The 24179-nt window shown below is 40.6% G+C and overlaps 1 protein-coding gene across 1 annotated transcript; it reads right to left on the reverse strand.

Annotated features, from left to right (window-relative positions):
- Window positions 1-1633: 1633 nt before the first annotated feature.
- On the reverse strand, window positions 1634-20414 carry LOC100021773 (quinone oxidoreductase-like protein 2). The gene is made up of 10 exons (XM_001373784.4): window positions 20018-20414; window positions 19782-19890; window positions 18164-18260; window positions 17085-17143; window positions 15695-15760; window positions 13744-13853; window positions 12883-12964; window positions 8730-8911; window positions 6568-6796; window positions 1634-3003 (listed from the first exon to the last, which is right to left on the reverse strand). The coding sequence occupies exons 1-10, from the start codon at window positions 20092-20094 to the stop codon at window positions 2935-2937; spliced, it is 1080 nt and encodes a 359-aa protein (XP_001373821.1). The 5' UTR covers window positions 20095-20414; the 3' UTR covers window positions 1634-2934.
- Window positions 20415-24179: the final 3765 nt, after the last annotated feature.

Consider the following 24179-nt stretch of genomic DNA (forward strand, 5'->3'; position numbering starts at 1 on the left):
TTAGACGGCCAAGCTCTCACTGTTCTCTGAATGGCTCAAATAGGAAAGATTACAGAGGATGAAAGAGCAAGCGGGTTGTGCAAAGAGTTATCCCATGACTTGCATGCATTGCTAACAACTCAGCCCCAAACTTCCATCCATTTTGATAAAGAAGGTTTGTGTGGGTGGACAGCTAGCCCGAAGATTACTGAACAAGACAGGATGTAGGAGGGATTGATTTCTACAGTAACCAACCTGCAAGAGAAAACCAGGCAAGCCTGGGCATTTTAGCATCCAGTCTGTCTCGTGGGACTTGCATTGATTTTTAAGCTAACTAATGGTGCAAAAAGAAATCTGTGATGAGAAGATGAGTCAAATGCTCTTAAATCGAATTTTTCCAGTGAAGCAAGAGCATGGGGACAGTGGAGAGCAGTTCATTGGGGAATCGTGCCCCTACTTGTTAAACAGATGAGAAATGTACCTGCCTTAATCATTGTCTCTTGCTAGCTAAGTCACTTTGGACTAAGCAAGCAACACCATCAATTTTCATCATTGAAAACAGCAACTGATCAGCTTTGGAAATCAGTCCTCTAGGATTTATTAAGTGTCTGCTCTATGCCAGGCAGCACTATGCTAAGCTCTGGGAAAGCTACCAATTGCAGATTCTAATGCAGGACTCCCAACTCTACCTCTGACATCTGTGATTTCTCTTCCTATCTCAGTGGGGATCATGAAATTCTCCAAATAAAGTTAATTTTCATTGACTTTGCTTTAGAACAACTGCGTGCCATAGAGCATTTGGGGAAGGTAAGAAGGGCACCATGAATTAGACAACTTGTATGTTCCCAAAAGGGAGAATGCTTCTACTGAACTATGGAAGGGAGCAAAGGAAAAGAGATGTGGGGGGGCAGCTGGGTGGCTCAGTGGATTGAGAGACAGGCTCAGAAATGGGGGGTCCTGGGTTGAAATATGGCCTCAGACACTTCCTAGCTCTGTGGCACTGGGTAAGTCACCTCCATTACCTAGCCCTTCCCACTCTTCTGCCTTGGGACTGATGCTTAGTATTAATTCTAAGACATAAGGTAAGGGTTTATCAAAAAGAAAGGTCACCCCTTCCCCATGGTTGTGAATAAAGAAACTGAACTCCAAGGTGAAGATTGATTCTAAGATGGAAGGTAAGGGTGAGAGAGAGACAGAGAGAGGGAGAGACAGAGAGAGAGAAAGAGACAGACAGACAGACAGAGTCAAAGAGAAAGAGACAGAGACAGAGACAGAGAGACAGACAGAGACAGAGAGACAGAAACAGAGCCAGAGAGAAAGAGAGAGAGACAGAGAAGAGAGGGGAGAGAGAGAGAGATAGAGAGAAAGAGAAGAGAGGAGAGAGACACAGAGACAGAAATAGAGACAGACAGAGACAGAAACAGAACCAGTGAGAGACAGAGACAGGAAGATGTGAATAACTGGGCCCATGGAGAAAGAATATGTGTGGCTACACTATAGACCACGCTTATATTCCTATTTTAATCCACCAGTTCTCCTGTTCATTATTTACTTCCAAATAACTTGACAATTACTAACTCCTACTTAATAGTGATATTCTAGAAAGATTTTGCAAAAGTAAAATAAAGCAAACAAGCAGCCAACCAACCACTCCTTGGCACTCTTGAAAGCTTTTATTGGCCTTTCTCAATGCAGACTTGGACAATGAACAAGTTGAACTTTGCCCCAGCAAATGATACGACATGATGTCCTCTGGGAGATGTGTGTCTGTGTCATCCTGTGCAGATAGTAAAAGAAACATACCTGCCATACCACATAACAGTAATAGCTAAAATCTACCTCAAGTATTGGGGACATCATCTGTATAATGGAACCCAAATGTATATATGTAATATATAATATATTAATCTAATCATATATAATATTGTATATGTAAATATATTATATAAGACTTGGTTCCTATCTTCCCTATCAACCAGCCTTCTACAGAAAGATCCGTGTTCACTCTGGCATCAAACATAGGTTGTTAAGGGGGGAAAGGAAGGGACTAAACATTTATGAAATACCTACAATTGCCCAGGTACTATGCTAAAGACTTTACAAATATTATCTCATTTTATCCTCACAATACCTCTGGAAGATAGGTGCTAAAATTATGCCTATTTTAAAGGTAAGGAAAATGAGGCAGAAAGAAGGTTAAATGGCTTTCCCAGAGTCACATAAGACAGAGTATCTGAGACCAAATTTGAACTCAGATCTTCCTCCAGGTCCAGAATTTCATCCACTTGTTGTTATTGTTTAGTCTTTTTTCACTTGGGGTTTTCCTGGGAGAGATACTGGAGTGGCTTGACATTTCCTTCTGCAGCTTATTTTACAGATGAGGAAACTGAGGCAAATGGGATAAATGACTTAACCAAGGTCACACAGCTAGTAAGGCCGGATTTGAACTCAGAGATGAGTCTTCCTGACTCCAAGCTAGGCACTCTATCCACTGTACCACCTACCTGCCCACTGTTCCACCTAGTTGTCCCACATTCATCATCTCCTTTGCACAAGTTGCTAGATGCTGGGGAATATATCCACTCTTTCTAAATCTATCCACTCTTCCTAAAAACCAAAGTAGATACCTGCCCTTGAGGAGCTTTCATTCTAGGGGTTAGGTTTTATAAGCAAATGCAAATGTGAAACAAAGAGATTTCCAGAAAGAGAGCTGGGGAAGAGATAGAGCTGTCGAGATAGATCAGAGGGATGGCATCTGATTTGTATTTTGGAAGGTCAAAGGGTGAAAAAAGTGCTTTCTAGACATGGGAGTCCAATGGAACAAAAGCATGGCGGCAAGAGAATTCATTTGCTGCATATCCCCATTCTCTCCAAGACAGCACAAATGTGAAGACAGTAAATTCCCCAATGAAGTCACAAGGAAGGGCTTGGATGGTCAGGTCTTAATTGGCAAGTTCATTTAACAGAAAGAATCACCTTGCCTGTAGTTTTGCGCTGGGTCACATGCTCAAAGGCTTCATTGATCTGTAAGAAAACAAAATTCCATGAGGTCATGCACGTATACACCCGTCCAAACAATTCTGGCTGATTCAGTCTATGCAGTGGCAAAAGTATTGAGCTCCACTTTGACTCATAGATAGATAGATAGGTAGATAGATAGATAGATAGATAGATAGATAGATAGATAGATAGATAGATAGACACCTTTAAGATCACCTAGTCAAACCCCCTTATTTGACAGCTGAGAAAACTAAAACTAAGAATAGTTAAATAATTTGCCCCAGGTCACACAAGTAGTAAATGAAAGAGGCAGAATTTGAACTCAGGCTCTTTGATTCCAACCCCATCACTCTTTCCAATAACCACAAAATTAGTGGATCACATGCCACCTGCCAGAAATTCATAAGAAAACATTTTTCTTTTAAAAAGAAAAAAAAATCTCTCCATATGACCACTTTGTACCCCCTGCCTAAATCTGTAAATTGAAATGATGAATTAACTTGATGTCTAATGAGTTCTCACAAGCAAAGGTTTTGGATGCCATCCCATGCCCTACTGTGATGCATCTTGAGTGTCAGAACTTCTTTGGAAAAAAAGAAGGCTCTGCAAAAAAATAGGATCTAGGTGAGCCCTTCTAGGTTTAGAAGCTGTTTTCAAAGATCTCTCCCAGTCTTTAAGAGGCTTCCTCCACCTCTTGGGGACCTCCACTATAAACAAATTTGATTTCCAGCCAAGGAGACAGAACACTGTGATCCAGCCTAACTCTAGGACTTGTGCAATTTTTTAAAGTCATATAAATCCCAGATATGTGAACATTAGCAACAGTATTTCCCTGCTTTTGAGGATGAATTCTAATTCTAATCTCAGAGAGTTGCTCCAGGCCATTGACAGGTTAAGCAAATTGCCCAAGCCAATAAGGAAGGGTGTCAGAGTCCCAAGATACTAAATCTTGTTTCTCCTGAGTCTCAGACTGGCCCTGCAGCCACTCTCTCACACTTGCCTCTCAGTGTAATAACAAGAATATAACACTACCATATACTGCATCAAAGTTTACAGAGCTCTCTTTGTCCAGTGTCTTCTCTCAGCATCACAACAATCCCAGGAGGTAGAAATTGCAGGTACATTATCTAAATCTTACTTATGAAGAAACTGAGGCTCAAAGAAGAATGTTAAATGGCCAGCAAATGGTCAGAGAGCATATAAATGAGTACGAGAAGAGAAAAGTTTAAAAGAAGCAGATTTTGTCTCTTCACTCCATCCTGGCTTCCGTCTCTTTTACTCCAGACAACCATAAAATTGTGGGAAAGTAAATACAATCTTCTTCATTGACAGATGCCAAAAGAAATGGAGAAAGACACCTCTCCACAGGAAAGAAAAACAAGGGAATTTGTCTCCCCGGGAAAGAAGTGGGCAGCAGAGCTCATGGAACCCAGATGATCTCCATTTGAGTGATCCCCTACTGGTAACAGTTTTAACTTGTAGTCAGTCACCAGAAGTGTTTTAGGTGGCTTTAAATAATGCCAGCCAAGTATTCAAAAAAAAATAATAAACCCTTTATAACATATGCAGAACAGATTAACATTTGCAAGTTTATTAGAGAACTATGCATCTAGTTATACTTTGGAGGAAGTTTAAAGCTGCCTAAACGGGGCTGTGGGGGACTGAAAAAGGAAGCTAACTGCCAACAAAATTCATTTCAGTGACTAATAGAATTCTATCATCCCATGATACCTAGCATGATTTGACACTAGTTTCAGAGAATCCTAGTTCATGTCATCTAACAGAACTTTTAAATGTCTGCTCTTAAAAGCTGAAAAGTTGAAAAGTTGGGGGCAGCTGGGTAGCTCAGTGGATTAAGAGCCAGTCCTAGAGACGGGAGGTCCTAGGTTCAAATCTGACCTCAGCCACTTCCTAGCTGTGTGACCCTGGGCAAGTCACTTGACCCCCATTGCCTAGCCCTTACCACTCTTCTGCCTTGGAGCCAATACACAGTATTGACTCCAAGACGGAAGGTAAGGGTTTTAAAAAAAAAAGTTGAAAAGTCAAAAATCTCTTGTCTTCTGGATAATCTGCTAGGGAAAGACTATTCATAGTGCCCGAAGTCCATTGAAGTAGAAATTGTTGCATTCTTGGCATCAGTGCCCCCAAGTCTAGCCTAGCACACAGGAAACAATTAATAAATGATAACCAATTGATTTTTTTAAGATCAAGCTATTTGTTTTTCAGGTTACTTGTTGAAAAGTGTTGTTGTTTAGTCATTTCAGAAGTATCCCATTTTTCAGGACCCCTTTTGGGGTTTTCTTGGCAAAGATACTGGAGTAGTTTTTGATTTCCTTCTCCAACTTATTTTATAGATGAGGAAACTGAGGCAGAATTAAGTGACTTACCCAGGGTCACACAGCTATTAAGTGTCTGAGGGTCACATTTGAACTCAGGAAGAAGAGTTTCTTTAACTTCAGGCTTAGTATTCTATCCACTATGCCACCCAATTTGAAAAGTATATCACAGGGCATCTGAGTGGTTCAGTGGATAGAGAGCCAGACCTGGAGACAGAAGGTCCTGGGTTGAAATATGGCCTCAGATACTATGTGACTCTGGGAAAGTCACTTAATCCCAATTACCCAACCCTAACCAAACTGATATTTAGCACTGATTCTAAGAGAGAAGGTAAGGACTTTGAAATATATAAATATTCATATTATATATTATTTTATATTAATGTTCTATAATTAATTTGCAAATAATTTATATTCCTATATAATAATATATTAATTATATATTATATAATATATTTAGATTTATGTTAATATATTATATAATTTTAATATTGTGTATACTTATATGTAAATATATTCTATATTATTTTATGTGTTATGTATGTGTACATATGACATACATACATATACATATACATATACATATACATATACATATACATATACATATACATATACATATACATATACATATTTGTTAGTAGTAGCACCAGAGAGGCAACCAGACAGAATGGAAAGAGTTCTAGTCAAGTGGCCTGAATTCAAATCCTGCTTAAATAATAACTGCCTGTATGACCTTAGACAAGTCCCTTAACATCTGTTAGCCTCCGTTTTCTCATCTATAAAATGAGGGATTCGTTTCCATTCCTCTAAGGTCCCTGACATCTACAACTCAGCATGATAAATTCTTTTCTAAAATATGGTTATTTTACTCATGTTTCGTGACCCAGTAAGGCAGAGAGAGATTTCCAAGCTTAGGGCCATTCTGTCCTTCAGAGCTTTGCTACCTCCTCACCCTCTGGGGTATCTGTTCCCAGGAGCTGCAGGTTGTGAAGAACATAGGTCTCCCCTGATTAGGGAAACCCAGAGGCCTGATAACTGCTCTGGCAGACTAGGAAGTATCATTATTTTGCCTGAATGCTTTTTTTCTTTCATGTTCAAAAAAAAAAAACAAAGAAAAAGCCAGATTTAGATTATTTTTCCCCCTCAGACGTCATGCCCAGTGGTGAGGCCCAGAGAGGACTTTCTAGCCATTCGGAGCAGACGTGCCATGGGAAGCATCTTATCGTGACTTTCCTTTAGTGCTTCTCACCTCTTCCAGCTTAAAGATTCTTCCAATGTGTGGCTTGATGGATCCTTCCTGGCAGTACTGAAGAATTGAGGACATATACTTTGAGAAGAGTGGGAAATTCTCCTTCAGATATCGGGTCGAGTAGATTCCCATGACTGACGTGTTCTTCACCAGGAGCAGATTGGATGGAATGGACAGAATGGATCCTCCTGCAAAGCCTATCACCACCATCCTGCCCTCCCAAGCCAGGCTGAGGGAGGAAAAAAAAGATACCAAGAAATGTTCTAATACCAAAAAAAAAAAAACCTCAAGTGCCTCATCCCCACCTCTAGAAATCCAGAGAACCATAATAAGAACTGGACATTGATTTATCATTTAAATAATTTGCTTTAAATACTTTTTTCCCCTAAAATCCTTACCTTTTATCAGTATCAATTCTAAGATGGAAGAATGCAAGAACTAAGCAATGTGGGTTAAGTGACTTGTCCAGGGTCACGGAGCTAGGAATTTACATACATTATTTGATTAATCCTTCCCAACATTTATAGATGAGGAAAACGCAGACATAGAGAAATGACTTACTCAGGGTGACATAATAATTATCTCATAGCAAGATTTGAAACCAGGTCTTCCTTACTCCGAAGAACTCTATCCAGCAGACACAAAAGGTAACCCTTACTCTCCTCTGCTGGTTTACCAAGTGAGGCAAATAAAAAGAAAAGAGTGGATTTGGCTATAGGGATGAAGGCAAGCTGAGCCTTTAGGAGGACAAAGACTCTCCTTCCTCCATTCTCCTTATGATGAATACCTGCCTAGACAAGTGCACCCCAGGTTAAGAAAATCCAGTGGAGAAAAGTCAAAACTTAAAAAAAAAAATTAGAGAGTCATTTTTTGCTTTAAGAAAAAAAAATTGGTTAACTATAGGCATCCCCAATGGAACAAAGGCTTTTTAAGAAGAGAAAGTATTTCTTTTTTTCTTTAATATTTTTCTCCACAGTGGCTAAATGTGAGAATTAAAATTAATATACAATAACTCAACTATTATATTTATAAGATATATTAATAACAACTTGAAATAAAAGGCTAGAATAAAAACCTGCCTAACTCCACCACAGTCTCAAGGAAAAAGAGAAAAGGAGGGCGGGCAAACTATACACAAATGTGACCATACAACTTGGTGGAGAGAGGAGAGGAATTCTGGGAAATACTGAAGGACTTCTGGGGGATGAAGTCCAAGGATAGAAAATGTCCACTTATATATAGCAGAGTAGGTGCAAGTTAAATGCTTATTCATTGACTAATTGATTGAACCTATAACTTTCACTAGGACCTTATAAAATCTTTTTTATTTTTATTTTTTTACCAAACAAAAAAGAGTTTGGAAGTAGGACTAGTTGTACCAATCACTGCCTCCTCTAAAGAATGAGTTTCAGGGGTCTCTAGTTGGTGCAGTGGAAAGAGAGCTAGGCCTGGAGTTGGTGAGACCTGGGTTCAAATCTGACCTCAGATACTTCCTATCTATGTGACCCTGGGCAAGTCCCCAACTCCATTTGCCTAGCTCTTGCTCTTCTATCTTAGAGTTATTACTAAGGCAGAAAGTAAGGTGTTTTTTTTAAGAGATGTTTTATCAGGTCCCCCCCCCCCAGCTGTGGGCTACATCCTAGAAGAGCGTTTGTCTTAGATTTCTGTGTAATTAATATATGCTTTTCATCATTTGACATGTCAGTGTCATCTCAATTTCCACACCGGCAGTAATATTTTTTTCAGCTAGGTGGCGCAGTGTGTAGAACACAATCCAATCCAAAATCCAAAAACAAGTTCAAATCTAGCTTCAAACACTGTTTGTGAAGCTGGCAAGTCATTTTCCTTCTTTCTGCCTCAGTTTCCTCAAACATAAAACGGGGCAGAATAAAAATTGGGCAGACCTCCCAAGGGCCTGGGGTGATAAATTGAGTTAATATTTGAAAAGCACTTTGCAAACATTAAAGCACTATATAAATACTAGCCGTTATGATGATGATTACCGCAGATCCCTACAGCAGAAATGTGCAACCGCGAGAAGCAGAAAGTCAGAGCCAGAAGGATGGAGAGCGCCACCAGAAATGTTAACCAGACCATTAACAAGTCTCGGGGCTAAGGATCACCAGCATTTCAATCCCTCCCAAATGGTGATTTCAATGCACCTGTGGAGTGCAGCCAGGCAGACATCACCTCCCACAGCTTCAATGACCACATTGACCCCCTGCCCGCCTGTTAGCTTCTTCAGTTCCTCCTTCATGTTGCCCCGACTGTAATTCACAGCGGACTTCGCCCCTCTCTGCAGTGCCAGCTTGCATTTCTCATCACTTCCAGCGGCTGCAATCACCTGCCAGGAGAGGAAAGTAAGAAACAAAGCTTTGAGATTGCGCTCTAGTTGGTGGAGCTGCGGATGTTCCATGAGAAGAAGAGAATTAAGGAGGAACATGACTTAAGAGGAATGTGATTGCAAGTAGAAAGGGAATTACTGGTTTTTCCTTGGCAACTGAAGGCAGAACTAGAAGCGAAGGGTGGAAATTAAAAGGAGATGGATTTAGACTTGGCGAAAAACTTCCTTAACAATTAGAGCCATCTAGATGGAACTGGCTATCAAGAGAGGGAGGGCGTGCCCCTTCCTTAGATTTTCAAACAAAGACATATGGTCACTTGTCAGATATGTGTAGAAGGGGTTCTTGATCAAGTATGATGGACTGGACCAAATTAGGGATCCTTTACCTGGAGTCTATGAACTGGCAAGGGACCTGGGAACTTGGATAAGTTACAAAAATAAACACAAGGATATCTTTATTTTGAAATTTAGCATTTACTTCCATTATGATTTCTTTTTTCAAACATTATGCTGACAAGGGGTCCACAGACTTTACTGAAGGGGTCAGTAAGAGGGGGGAAGTTAAGAATCCTTGATACTGAAATCGTTCCTGTCTCTAAGAGTCTGGGAGCTTGTAATTTGGTTGTGGGCAGTTAGGTGGCTCAGTGGATAGAGCGCTGGACCTGGAGTCAGGAAGGCTTGAGTTCAAATCCAGTCTCAGACACTTACTACCTGTGTGACCCTGGGCAAATCACTTAACACTGTTTGCCTCAGTTTCCTCATCTGTCAAATGAGCTGGAGAAAGAAATGGCAAGTCACTCCAGTGTCTTTGCCAAGAAAACCCTAAAAGGGTCATGAAGAGTCAGACAGCACTGAAACAACTGAAAGCATTCTGGGGGGGGGGGGGGGCGGGGAGGGGGAATGTAGCCAAGGTGGTGGGTTAAGGATGTGACTAGGCTTGGAGAAATTTTCTGACTAGAAGGATCTCTAGAATCTCTCAAGGTTCCAAACAGTCAACTAAGGGTCTAAAGGATTCTAATAGGAACCTCTAGTTGGCAGCTAGGTGATACAGTAAATAGAGTACTGGGCTTGAAATCAGGAAGACTCATCTTCCTGAGTTCCGATCTGGTATTAGATTCTTACTAGCTGACCTTGGGCAAGTCCCTTAGCCCTATTGCCTCAGTTTCCTCACCTGTAAAATGAACTGGAGAAGGAAATGGCAAACACTCTAGTATCTTTGCAAAGAAAACCCCAAAAGAGGTAATGAAGAGTCAGACACAATTGAACAACAGTCCCATATCTGTCACTCACTTGATGAGTGACACTCACCCAGGGCAACTCAATTTTCCATTCTATGCCCAATTTCTCTCACCTAAAAAAACCAACATTGTAATGCCTTCCATGCTATTTCATAGGTATGGGGTAATAGTCAAATGATGCAATAACTGACATTTGTCAAGCTCTTAGAAGTTTGAAAAGCTTTTTATAGTCTATCTCATTACCCTTCTTTTACAAATGTAAAAACTGAGGCACAGAGGTTAAGTGAGTTTCCCATGGTGAAATGGCTAGTGAACGTCAGAGTCAAGATTTAAACCTAAGGGGAAAGCTAGGTAGCAGTGGATAGAGCACCAGGTATAAAGTCAGGAGATCCTGGGTTCAAATTTAAATCAAATACTTCCTACCTGTTGTGCTTCTAGGCAAGTCACTAAACCCCCATTCGCCTAGCCATTATGATCTTTTGTCTTAGAATCAATATTCATTTTTGATTCTAAGACAGAAGGTAAGAGTTTAAACAAAAAGATTTAAACCTAGATCTTCCTTATTCCAGGATCCAGTCAAGTCACTATTCTATATTGCCCACCATTTTATAAAAGTATCATAGGACAAGCCATTCCAGTATCTTTGCCCAGAAAACCCCATGGATAGTATGGCCTACAGGGTCACCAAAAGTCGAACATGACTGAGCAAATCTTTCTTTTCTTTATTTCACATAATAATACATTAAACAACATTTTGTTATGAATATTCCCAAAAAATTTATGGAATCGCTTATACCAGATTAGTTATATCTATCTTGGATGGATGGTATAAAAGCTTTTTTAAAAAATAAAAGGGTCATAGGTTCATAGATTTAGAGCTGGAAGGGCCATCAATGGAGTTCTTTAATACTGCATATCACCCTTTACTCCTAGACACTCTGCTCTGGGTCTTTCCTTCCATGGTTTTCCTTTTATCCATCTGATTGGTTTTTCTTAGTCTCTTCTGCTAGTTAGTTACCCGAGTTATTCCCACTAACCATAAACTTAGATGTTCTTCTCTGTTCCCCTCTACACTATTTTACAGGGTGATTTCATCTGCTTCCATGGATTCAACTATTATCTCTTTGCATATGGCTCCCAGAGCTATACATCCAACCCTAACTTCTCTCTTGAACACCAGTCCAGCATCTCCAACTGACTTTTGGACACTCTGTCCCTAATTGGATGTGCCATAGAGATTACCAATTTGTTGTGCCCCAAAACAAACTCATTACATTTTCCCTAAAATCCTCCTTTATTTTTCCCTTTCTAGTTTTTATTGAGTGTACTACTACCTCCTCAGTTTGCCAGACTTGCAACCTTGGCATCATCCTTGCGTCTTCATTGATATTCACCTGCATATCCAATTCATTGCCAGGTTTTGTCATTATTGTCATTTTTACCTTCACAAAATCTCTCCTCCACATTCCATTCTCTTCATTTATACTCTCCATTGCCTTGGTTCAGGCTCTTATCACCTCACCCCAGGATTATTATAATTGCCTTCAATTTATTGTTCCTCCCTCAAGTATCAAAACCAATCCTTAATTCAGCTGCCAAAATATATACCTGACCATGTTCCCTCTTCTAATGCAATAAACTCCAGTGCCTCTTTATTACCTTCAGGATTCACTATAAAATCCTCAGTTTGCCTTTTAAAGTCTTTTACAACCTGGCCACTTCCTACCTTTCCTACCTTTCTGAATTTCTTACATTTTATTCCTCTCCAGCACTCTGTGATCCCGTGACACCAACTTCCTTGCTAGCCATGCCATCTCCCAACTCTGAGTGTTGTCCCTTGTTGTCCTCCATGGCTAGTCATCCTCCATCTCCTTCATCTCTTTTTTGGCTTCCTTCAAGACTCAGCTCAAAAATGACTATATGATCTTATCTTGTTTCTCTCCCTCCCCTGCTAATCCCTGCTGTTCAGTCCTTCTTCATGACCCTATTTGGGGTTTTCTTGGCAAAGACACTGGATTGATCTGCCATTTCTTTCTCCAGCTCATTTGACAGATGAGGAAATTGAGGCAACCAGGGTTAAATGAATTACACATGGTCCCACAGGTAGTAAGTGTCTAAGGCTGAACCTCCTTTTCCATTCTCCATTCCATTGGGTCAACCTAGTTGCCTATTAATCCCTTCTTTGAGATTACCTCCCAATTATACTATATAACACACACACACACACACACACACATGCAACCTTTCCTCTCTTCTTATACCTTTCCTGCTTCCACATATCCTTCCACCCAGTGTCACTGGCCTCCTTACTAATCCTCAAACAAAAACAGGCATGTTCACTGGCTCTCTCCCACAACTGGAATTCCCTCCCTCCTCATCTCTGCCCCCAAGCTTCCCTGACTTCCTTCCAATCCCAACTGAAATCCCACTTTCGACAGGAAGATTTTTCCAAATCCTCTTGATGCTAGGGCCTTCCCTCTGTTGTTTTTCCTGTGTATATCTTGTTCGTACATACTTGTTTGGCTTCTCTCTTCCCCCCATTCGACTGTTAGCTCCTGGAGGGCAGGAACTGTCTTTTTCTTTCTCTCCATCCTAGGGCTTAGCACAGTACTTGCAAGAAGTAGGAAGTCAATGGCTACATGTAGACTGATTTCAACAATTCTTAAAAAAGAATTCATTCCTATTGAAATAAGAGCCTTGTACCAGGTGAAAGCAGACCGTAACAGCTTATACCTTGGCCTGGAGAATGTTTGATGCTACATCTATCAAGGCAAGTCCTGTGGCTCCAGCTGCTGCTGTCACCAAAACAGTTTCCCTGTATCAGAAAAAAAAAAAGGATCAGTGTTATTCCATACCTCCACAATCAGAGTAAATCAGGGCTCAAGTCCCCAAAAGTTCCATTTCCCAGACTTTGAAAAGACTTCTAGTCTCTTTTCTTTTTCTAGCTAAAAATCCAGTTTACAACTCAATCCCAGATAATAAAAGTCTGTCCAGTGTTGGCTACTCTTGGGCTTTCCTCAACCTGTTATTTAAGAAAGGAGAACACGCCAACAACCTTAGGAACATACAAGATGCTCATAGCCCAGCCTTTCAATTTCTTATTATTTTTTTAACCCTTACCTTCTGTTTTGGAATCAATAATGTGTATTGGTTCCAAGGCAGAAGAATGGGAAGGGCTAGGCAATGGGAATTAAGTGACTTGCCCAGGGTCACACAGCTGGGAAGTGTCTGAGTCCAAATTGGAAACCAGGACTTCCCAACTCTATCAGTCCTCTCAATCCACTGATCAATCTAGCTGTCCTCTTAATTTCTCATTCTTCAACAGAGTAAAAGGAAGTTTGATCCAGTAATGGAACAAAACATTAGTCTTGAAGTTAGAAGACCAGAGACTGAAATCCATTTCCTTTCCTCTCTAGCTTGGGCAAATCCCTTAGTATCCCTGAACCAGTTTCCTAATCAATAAAATGGGAATGAAATGAAAGACTCTACTTCTCTCCCACCACAGATGGCCTCATACAGTGTGAAATAGGACCCTTGAGCTCCACACAGATGCCAGTTATTGTCATTGTTACTCGAACTGCTCAGAACACTTACCCAGGCTGTGTCCGTGCCCGCTGCTCCAGAGCCAAGATGGCAGTGCCATAGCATACAGGAAGGGCAGCAGCTTCTTGGTAGGAGACTCCTTCTGGAATCTGCCACAATTTCTACATGCAAAGAAATTGGAGTTACTTACTTTGAGAGACAAGATGGCATAGAAGATAAATAAAACTGAGTTCAAATTTTACCTGTAACACTTACTAGCTGGGTGCCCATGCAACAGTCCTAGAGACATCAATATAGAAGTAGACAAATGCTCCCTCGTTTTAAAGAAGAGGAAACTGAGGCTCAGGGAAGTTAAAGGAAATTCTCTGAGCCTCACTTAATTTTGTTTATCCATAAAATGAGGGAAATGGACTAGATGTACTTTGGGATCACTTCTAACTCCAATTCTATGATCCTATGATTACAATTTTTTGTATCCCCTTAGTTCCTTGCATAGAGAAAGTGTTCAATAAATAACTATTGATTCAGGGAGGAAGTATGGTATCATGGAGAGAGTGTTGGGCTTAGAGGCAAGAAAGTACTGGATTCAAATCCTGTTTCCTATCCTTACTAGCTATAGGATTAGAGACAAGTTACTAAATCAGTAAACTTCTCTGTACTTCATGAGTAAAATGGCAATAATAATATCTCTAGCATTCATAAGTTATTGTGAGGATCAAGTGAACTCAAGTATGTAAAATGCTGTTATTGTTTATTTTGTAAAATGCTCTTATTATTGATTGATTTACCAAGGGAAGGAAAACACAAGGAAATCAGCTCCCTTTAAGTGAAAAATAAATGACCTTTGGTACAGCCACCTAAAGGTACAGGATTTCAGTAACCCAGGTTTTAAAAAATCAAATGTAAGGGCAGCTAAGTGGCTCCATAGATAAAGAGACAGACCTGGAGATGGGAAATCCTGAGTTTAAATTTGACCTCAGATGCTTCCCGTCACATTCAAACCTATTCCCCAAAGTAGTTTTGCCACAGCAATGGACCAAATATATTCAGTCCAGTTTGAAAATAGTGACCCTGGGCAAGTCATTTAACTTTAGTTGCCTAGACCTGACTGCTTTTCTTCCTTAGAACCTATACTTACTAAACTCAAAAAGTAAAAAATAAATAAAAATTAAAAAACTCAAATGCAATCTTAAGTATAAATAAGATCTAAGTCATGGAAGATAAAATGTAATTCATTCTGTGAACAACTTTAAGCCAAATTTTATCTCTTTCAAAAGCTCTAATAGGGGAGAAAAGCTGTCACATCAAACTAATTTTGCTATTGCAGTGGTCCAACTATAATCCAGTTGGGACAAATAGCCAATAGTTTCCCATCTCAGTGAGCTTCATAGTCTTTTTTTCATTAGGCAATTCTGCCCAATATAAGTTTATATAATATCTCTGCCTTTCCCCTTAAATAATCATCATCACCAGAATCTCCAGGACAAAGAGAGAGAAGGGACTTTGCAAGTGAAAGGGGAAAAGAGCCAACCAGGAAACAAGCTATATTGAAAGTTCTTCAGAAGCCCTTTCCCACACCCAGCGATGTATCTAATGTATCCATGCATCTAATGTGTACCTAATCCAACATGTATCTAATCCAAGTCATGTAAAGGGGAAATGTAGCGGAGAAAAGGAGAAAAAATCTGGGAAAAGAAGGAAGAAGAGAGAGGGAGAGAGGAAAGAATGAAAAAAAAGGTAATGGAAGAGGAGAAGGGAGGAGAGGGGAAATGAAAGAGAAAGAAGGAGGAAAGGGAGGAAGGGGAAGAGGAAAGGGAGAACAAGAGAAGAGGAGGAAAGGGAGGAAGAGAAGGGGAAGGGAAGGAAGAAAAGGGACAGAAAAGAGGGAGAGGGGGAATAAAGGAAAAGAGAATGAAAGGAAGGAGAAAGAAAGGTAGTGGGAAAAGGAGGACAGTAAAAAGAGACAAGAATTAATTCAGAATTATGATTGAGAGGTAGATACCTTCTGATCAACAATGCATTGTTCAGCCATGGTGTTAAAGTTAATCACACTAATGACCCGATCTCCCTGTAGGAAAAAAAGAGGGGAAAGTATTAGTAGCACATTCAAATGCACAGTGGGAAAAACTCTTCTGGCTTCAACACTAGAAGATGTCCAATTCAAAGGAAGATAGCCATCACCAAAATCCCAGTGCCAGAATGTCAAACCACTCTGAACCACGAAGGGTGGGAGCAGAGAGAAGGGGAAAAGGTGGGGCAGAAAATGAGGACAAAAGCTATTTAACCCACTTCCAAGTGGCATATATTGGAATGCTGGGGTTATTCTTGGCACAAAAGACACAAACTGGAGAGCATTCTTCCCTAATAAAAGGCCAAGGTGGGGGCAGCTGGGTAGCTCAGTGGATTGAGAGCCAGACCTAGAGATGGGAGGTCCTGAGTTCAAATTTGGCCTCAGACACTTCCCAGCTGTGTGACCCTGGGCAAGTCACTTGACCCCCATTGCCTAGCCCTTACCACTCTTCTGCCTTGGAGCCAATACACAGTATTGACTCCAAGACAGAAGGTAAGGGTTTAAAAAAAAAAAGGCCAAGGTATTGCCCCTTATTCATACTGAAGGTGTAAATGGAACAAGAGACTTTCACTGATTTCTTCAGTCTAGCTTAGAATTTGTCACTTGGAGTAGTGAATAAGGTGTCTAGAATTAGGAAGACTCATGTTCAAATCATATTTCAAATACTAATTTTATGAGGAAGATAGTGAGCCAGAAGGTTCTAGGTTCAAATCTAGCCTCAGATGCTTCCTAGATGTATGCCCTTGGGCAAGTCACTTAACCCTATTTTTCTAGCCTTTAATGCTCTTCTGCCTTGGAACCCATACTTTGTATCAATTCTAAGACAGAAGATAAAGTTTAAAACACACACATATATAAAATATATGATAATATTATTTATATATTTATGTATAACATATATTTATAATATATTTATATAGTATTTACCTATAATTAATATATTGCTTATATTATATATATTAATTAAACCTTTACCTTCCATCTGAGGTCAAATTTCTCCATCTCCAGGCATAGATATATATAGTTAACTCTATATCCACTGAGTTACCTAGTTGCCAATTATATATATATTTAATATATATATATTCTTTATGAACCTCAGCATGGCCCTTGAGCCTCAGTTTCCTCATCTGTAAAATAAGGGGTTGGACTCAATTCTTTCTAGCTCTAAATCTATGAACCTTTGATCCTTCCTTGATTTACTCTGCTAAAAAAAAAAACAACAACAAACAACAAGAAAAAAATTAATGACACCAACACATTTCCTACATAGCCCATAACATGCATTGATCCCTTGGGTCTTCCAAATCTGCTAGATTACCTCTTTTACTGTGCTGACATTCGTGCCTGTCTCCATTACCTGTCCCGCAAGCTCTATTCCTGAAAGGAAGATAAAATACTTTGTCCAGTGCCATCATGCTCCTTAATCAATTTTTCTAACTAGCTTTGTATAGACAACAATCTATATATCATGCTTCTCCATAGATGTTCCCAATCTGCTTTGTGTCACTGACCTTTCTGGCAATCTGGTGAAGCCTATGACCCCATTCTCAGAATAATGTTTTTCAAAGCATAAATTCAATACATGGGATTACGGCAGAAGTCAATTATAATGAAACATGTTTAATGTTAATTAAGGGAGAAAAATAAGTTTGTGGACTCAAGACTAAAAATCCCTTAGGAATTAGGGCAGTTAGGTATTTCAGTAGAAAGAATAGGGTTCAAATTTGGCCTCAGACACTTCCTAGCTGTGTGACCCTGGGCAAGTCACTTGACTTCCATTGTCTAACCCTTACTGCTCTTCTGCCCTGGAACTAATAAACAGTGTTGATTCTAAGACAGTTTAAAAAAAAAATTAAAACAGAAGATAAGGGTTTAAAGAACAACAACAAAAAAGGACTTTAGGAATCTAGAATGAAGGAAGAAGAATTGGACCCCTGAAATGGGCATTCAAATCTGGCTTCAGATACTTCCCAGCTACCCATTTCTATGCAAGTCACTTAATGCCCATTGCCCAGACCTTACTGCTCTTCTGCCTCAGAGCCAATACACAGTATCGATTCTAAGATGGGAGAAGGATTTTTTTTAAGAGTCATTTCAGGTAACATCTTCTGCGTGTTTTTGCCAGATCTCCCTCCCACCACTGCTCATGACTTCCTCCCAAAATACTTCGTACAAATTGGCATTTATTCACTTTATATTTATGGTACATATATAGAGAATTCCAAGCTTCCTTCAAAGCTCAGCTCAAAGACCTTCAAAGGTTTCTAGCCCCATCTCAAGAATACCTGGGGTCTTCCTCTACCTGCATGCAGTATTTCCCAATTGTCTACATCCCAAAAAGGCAGCTGGCAACTCCTGGAGGCACCATATTAACTCCAAAACAGTTCTCTTACTCACCAGGTGTGAAGGGAAGTGGTGGACTCTCCTGATACCGTCCCCGGCAGGTCAAGATGTCTGCAAAGTTAACCCCACAGAAATGGACATCAACTCTGACCTGCAAAGAAGGGAAACAGGACATCCAGGAAGGTAGAACTCTGCTTTAGTGGAGAGAAAGCAGAAATCCAGAAACCCCTGTTCTGGCCCTCCCTTTACCATGTCTCTCACAGTTAAGACAGACCCTTAAAGGTCATACTTTCAGCTTTACAAAGGGCTTTCCTTGACAAGTTTTCTCTGAGAGAAGTATCATGAATAGTATCTATCATCCCTAATTTGTATATGAAGAAACTGAGGTTCAGAGAGGTTCTGTAACTTGCCTATGATCACACAGCTAGTAAATGTTCAAACATTGGACTCTCCTGCCTCCAACCCTAGACTTCTCTCCACTACACCTAGGCAACCCATACCCAAGAGTTGCTGAAGGTCCAGCAATTCAACTTGGTAGAGTAGGAGGTGACAGCAACAAAGGATAGAGAGGCAGGACCTAACAAGGGAAGTGGTAGATTCCCCTTGGGCAGTACTCACTGCTTCCACAGAATCTGGGCTTAGAGCCTAGTATTCATCCAATTACCCAAAGCAGCCATTTTGTCCCCCTGTGCCATTGAATATGTAAGAATAATATCAGGATAGTCTTAAGACCATTTCTCTCCGAAGCCCATCATAAAAGACGAGAACAAGATAGCAGCGGTGGTGATAAGAACGGTAATTCAAGAGTGCTTTGTAAGCCTTAAAGTGCTACATAAATAAGCGTCATTGGTAACCTACGCTTTTACGGCACTTTCCATTTTACAAAGCTTGAGAATAAGAGGGCTGACAAATTGGAGGAAAAAGAAGGAGCGACTCTTTCCAGCGCTGAATTCAAATGATGATGATGATGATAACAACGGACATTTATACAGATCTTGGGAGTTTGAAACTGCATCTATCTGAGCTTCACAGCAAGCACGAAAGGCAGATACTAGAGACAGTATTCTCCCCATTTAAAAAGCCTCTATGTCTTCTTTCCAAAGTAACAGCCATTGTGTTGTTAGAGATAGGACTGAAGCGCTCTCTCTCTCTCTCTCTCTCTCTCTCTCTCTCTCTCTCTCTCTCTCTCTCTCTCTCTCTCTCTCTCTCTCTCTCTCTCTCTCTCTCTTCTCTGTGTGTGTGTGTCTCTGTCTCTGTCTCTCTGCCTCTCTCTCTCTGTCTCTCTGTCTCTGTCTCTCTCTGTCTCTCTGTCTCTCTGTCTCTCTCTGTCTCTCTGTCTCTCTCTCTCTGTCTCTGTCTCTCTGTCTCTCTCTGTCTCTCTCTCTGTCTCTCTCTCTGTCTCTCTGTCTCTCTGTCTCTCTATCTCCCCCCCCCCCACCCAGAAGATGAGGATAAGGGAGCATTTCAATGAATTCAATCAAGTGCAAACCTAGCATCAAGGGCCAGCAGGGATCTCTCGTAGCTCTCTGATCCAGATGGATGAAAGAAAGACAAGAAAATGAAGGGAAGGCAAGGCAAGGCAAGAGAAAAGAGCAAGTCCTCAGTTTACCAGAAAAAGAGAAAAGCCATTGGCCCCCTAAGCAGAAGCCACTAATTCTGGGAGATTGTCTACCTCATCAGGCTGGATAGGACGAGAGGGAACTTCCTCAATAGCCAAGGGGTCCTTCAGCTTCCTGCAGATTGCTGCCCTGTAGTAGCGACAACAGCCAGGCTTGTCCTTTCTGAAAGACAAGAAAGGGAGTCCAGTTTGCTTCTCAAAAAAAAAAAAAACCCTTTCATCCCCTCTGAAAAAAAAGCCAAGCCTCTACCCTGGGCTGCTGTGGGGTGAGGAGGCCTGGGGTTTCCCACCTGTATAGCAGCCAGGTTTGGAGAGTCCTAGGAACCAGACGATGGGACAGACACTGTGCTAACCCAGCTGCAGCCATCGTTTCTGGGTTTCACTCTCTGAGCAGAGTTTTCAAACAGAAGGTGACAATTGCTCAGAAGCAGAAAGAGCCCAGTGTCAGGCTACTCTCCCTCTCTCTCCCATATAAAAAATGACCAGGAGAAATGTATGGGCCACTTCTCTGAGTCATCCAGATCCCTAATCCTGCCTTCCACCCACCCAACAGCAAAGCTGTACCAGGGAGAGTAAGCTGAGCTACAACTGTGTGGGTGAAACTCCTCCTGGCTATTTGAAGCTCTTTCTTCTATTAAACTGTGTAGGGTGCTGAAAGAGGAGTGACCCAAGGTGTCTATTAATGCGTGGTCTAGATAGTGTAAAAAGGAGAAAGGGAAAAACTAATTAAAAGAAAACCTAAGTCCCAACTTGTCCTGCAGACAATAACCTTCTTGGCATCTGGACTGTTGTAAATTTTCCTTTAGCAACATTGGGGAAGCTCTGGAGCATAACTCTAGTTAATTTTAATCCTAACAGGACTCCTTCTTGTATTAATAACAGCAGAGAAGTCAGAGAGGCCCATAAAAAGGCTTTGAAGTTTGTTTGTTTATTTTTTAAAGACCTTATCTCTCTATTCTTCTAGATGCCAGTAGGTTCAGATACAAGTATCATCATCATCTTTATATAATAGTTGTAGTATAACCAGAATATAAGCATTTCTTTAAGTCTGTGTGCAATTGAGTTACAGTGCACATACAGTGTCAGTCTTGGAACCAGGAAGACCTGAGTTCAAACCTAGCCTTAGACACTTATTAGCTGTGTGATCCTGTGCAAATGACTCAACCCTTTTTACCTCAATTTCCTCATCTGTAAAATGAACTGGAGAAGAAAATGACAAAGCACTCCAGTATCTTTGCCAAGAAAACCCCAAATGCAGTCATGGAGAGTCAGACTCAACTGAAGAATGACTTAATATATAGAAAGCATTGTGCTTACTGCTGAGGAAACCAGTAAAAATATAAAACAGTCCCAGTTAACAAGAAACTCACATTTTAATTGGGGGAAGATAATACACAGAGGTTCCAGGGGCAAGCAAGATGGAAAGGCCATCCCTTTAGGGTTAAGGGGCAAGGTAAATTATCATGTATCTGCTTTAATGAAAATGGGCTCTACTCTAGGTGCCCACATACTAATGGAAATGCCCTTCCCCACTTCCTCTCCAAAGTGAACACCATCTCTTTCATGTGCCACTGTCCTCTGTCTCACTCACTACCTCCCCACCTTAAGCCTCTGGGTGACCCCCTGAAAATCTATGCCTGCCCTGACTCCTACTGAATCCATCCCAAGTGAAGTTTCATCTATTTTGCACACAGAGTGGTTGTCTCTAGCTTTCCTGTGAGAATTTGAACAAACCACTAAAACTCCTGGGAACCTCAGTTTCCTTATCTGTAAAAAAGGAAAGGGAGAAAAGTTGGATTTGATGACATCTAACATGACTTCCAGATCTGTCTAGAAATTATTAAGGAAATAGGGAGTTGGCACATGCCCATTTCACCTAACATTTAGAGACTCTTTGGAGATGCTGGAGACTTGCTTTTGAGCAAAGGCATCTGGTATTTCCCTGCCCCTTAGATGGGAGGATCCTCTTTCTGTTGATTTTGTAGGAGTCAATTGTGCCCTTACTACCAGACAGGGACAGTCATTCTCTCTATTTTTGATAGCATCTAGAATGAAAGTATTATTCACTCAGAACATGGGCACTATGTACTAAAGGGAGTGGGCAAAGTATTACCTTTCCCTTCCTTTTTAGGTCCTCCGAGGCCATGAAAAATGCTTGGTGGTCTGGACTTGTTTTGTTTGTCCTTTTCAGTTCTAGGAATGGGGAATGGAGTCCCAAGTCTATGAGCTCAAGTCAGGATAAACTTGGAGACAATATTCCAAGCAAGATATTGCTGACACACTGGCAAAGAGCCCTGAAAAATCAATGTGCCAGGAAGAAATCCCAGGGATGTTTTGGAATTGGCACTTGGTGGGACTGCATTATTTAGGAACTGATTTAAACTGTGAACCTGTCCTTTCTTTCTCATTATGAGTTGGTATAAGATGGGAATTGTGTCCTTCTCCTAGATATTGGGGTGTAGGAGAGAAACATCTATTTGATATTGCTATATCTTTGAAGTAAATATTCCCTGCAAAAACTTGACTGCCTGGTGAGTAGTTAAATGGAACTGGGATTCTTGAACAAGAAAGGAAGTTCCAATCCATCCTTCCTTCCATTTGGTCTCATAGCTAGAAACATCCAAGAAGAAAATCATGTTAATTAGTTTAATAGGGAGCTAAATAATTTCAGTTCACCCTTCTTTCCTAACCAGGCAGGTTTGGGCATGTTTTTATCACCTTGTGTGAAAGTTAAGCCAAGGGTGTTTGTCAGTTTCTAAGTAATGCAGAGTTACCCTTGGGACAGTGATGTTCAAGATGCCTATCATCGTATTATAATTAAAGTTGAATCACTAGGTGTGGTAGTTCAAGCCTATAGTTACTTCTGGGGAAGACTGAGGCAAGAGGATCACCTATCCTGCATACACATTAATTCTGATACTAATACAATGAGTCCGTGGAGAATAAAGCAGGCACAAGGCTGCCCAGGAAGCAAACTGGAACAAACTAGTTCAGATCAGAAACGTAGCAAGTCAAACTCTCATGCTGATCAACAGTTGGGTCAGACTAGTGAGTGATGGCTGTTCTTTCAGCTTGTATTGCAAATAAACCTGGGTACTAAGCCAGTGATGACATTGGCTGCCATTTTGATAGACAAGGATTGCAATCTATTACTCAAGGAACTAGACTAGATCTATAGTGACATTCTTGCTATGATTGAGACCAGAAGTCAGATAGTGGTTTCAGTCAAATAGAATGACTCACAGTTTCTCCATTGAGAAGCCAAGTTGGTAAAGTTGCTTTTATTGTATACCCAAAGGCAACAAGAAATATCATCTCAGAAAGACCGATCTTGCTTACAAGACTCATGATAAGCATGAGCAAATTGCCCACCATGAAGGTCCTAATTGCAAGCCATTCTACAAACTTCATGTAATCTTCCAATGTAAGTCAACAAACACCATGGTACTTGGTAACTTTGATATAAAAATGAACAAATGAGAAGAGCAAAAAAGAAACAAACAGACAACGAGTTGGGAAAATATGGTCCAGGATCAAAGAAATGAAAGAGGCCAAAAATCTGTAGATTATTCATAGGGCTCCTGTCTAAGGACTGTATTCACATATTTCTTCAATCCATAAATCAACAAACATCAATAATGGCATGAGCAATGTACCCCTAGAAACTCAGGCAAACTATTATCAGGGAAATTGTCTTTTGGTCACTGGAGCTTCCAGGTCTGTATTGAGGAGCACACCAGATTTAGCTTGCAATGCCATTGGCTCAATAAATATAGTTGGGGTATCGGGGAAACCCCAAAAGATTCCAAAGCTACCCTCTAGGGTGGTGTCTGTAGGACCCTTGTTGGTGGAGCATCCTTTCCTTTTAATTCCTGGCTTCCCTATAAATCTTCTGGGGAGGGATGTATTGTATAAACTTAGATACCACAATTCCTTACTCTCCTAATGGCTCTATCTCCTTAGAATTACCAGAGGAAACTTTAACTTTGCTCACAGTCCTCCTCTCAGACACTCAGGACAAACAGGAACCTCTCACTTTTCCAATCCCCACTGACATTCCTGAGTCTCTCTGGGTCATATCATCTTCTGATGTTGGCCTTCTTAAATTGGCTGTCCCTGTCGAAATGAAAATAAAATCTAGCCCACCTCCTTCCATTCCTCAGTGCCCTCTCTTGAAGGAGGCAATTGAGGACATTACCCCAGTAATAAATTCACCAATTGACAAGGGTATTATAATTCCTTGCAAATCTAAATATCATATGCCCATCCTGTGTGTTAAAAAGTCAAAATTGGGGCCCAATGGCAAGCATCTCTATCGATTTGTCCAGGATTTGAGGGCTGTGAATAATCACGTGATAAAGAGACACCCTGTAGTTTCCAACCTAAACACCATAATTTCTTCTATTCCTAGCACAGCTACACTTTACTGTTGTAGACTTGTGCTCTACTTTC

Source organism: Monodelphis domestica, chromosome 2, assembly GCF_027887165.1.
Source record: "Monodelphis domestica isolate mMonDom1 chromosome 2, mMonDom1.pri, whole genome shotgun sequence".
Lineage (NCBI taxonomy): Eukaryota > Metazoa > Chordata > Mammalia > Didelphimorphia > Didelphidae > Monodelphis > Monodelphis domestica.

Bases quoted from the DNA above. Each gene is read 5' to 3' on its own strand.
- LOC100021773 (XM_001373784.4), bottom strand. From the start codon at position 20,094: ATGGCTGCAGCTGGGTTAGCACAGTGTCTGTCCCATCGTCTGGTTCCT. The intron at 18,261-19,781 runs GTAGACAATCTC...CCTTCTTTGCAG, and splicing joins GTCCTATCCAGCCTGATGAG to GTCAGAGTTGATGTCCATTT. The intron at 15,761-17,084 runs GTAATCTAGCAG...TTTTTCCTACAG, and splicing joins ATGTCAGCACAGTAAAAGAG to GGAGATCGGGTCATTAGTGT.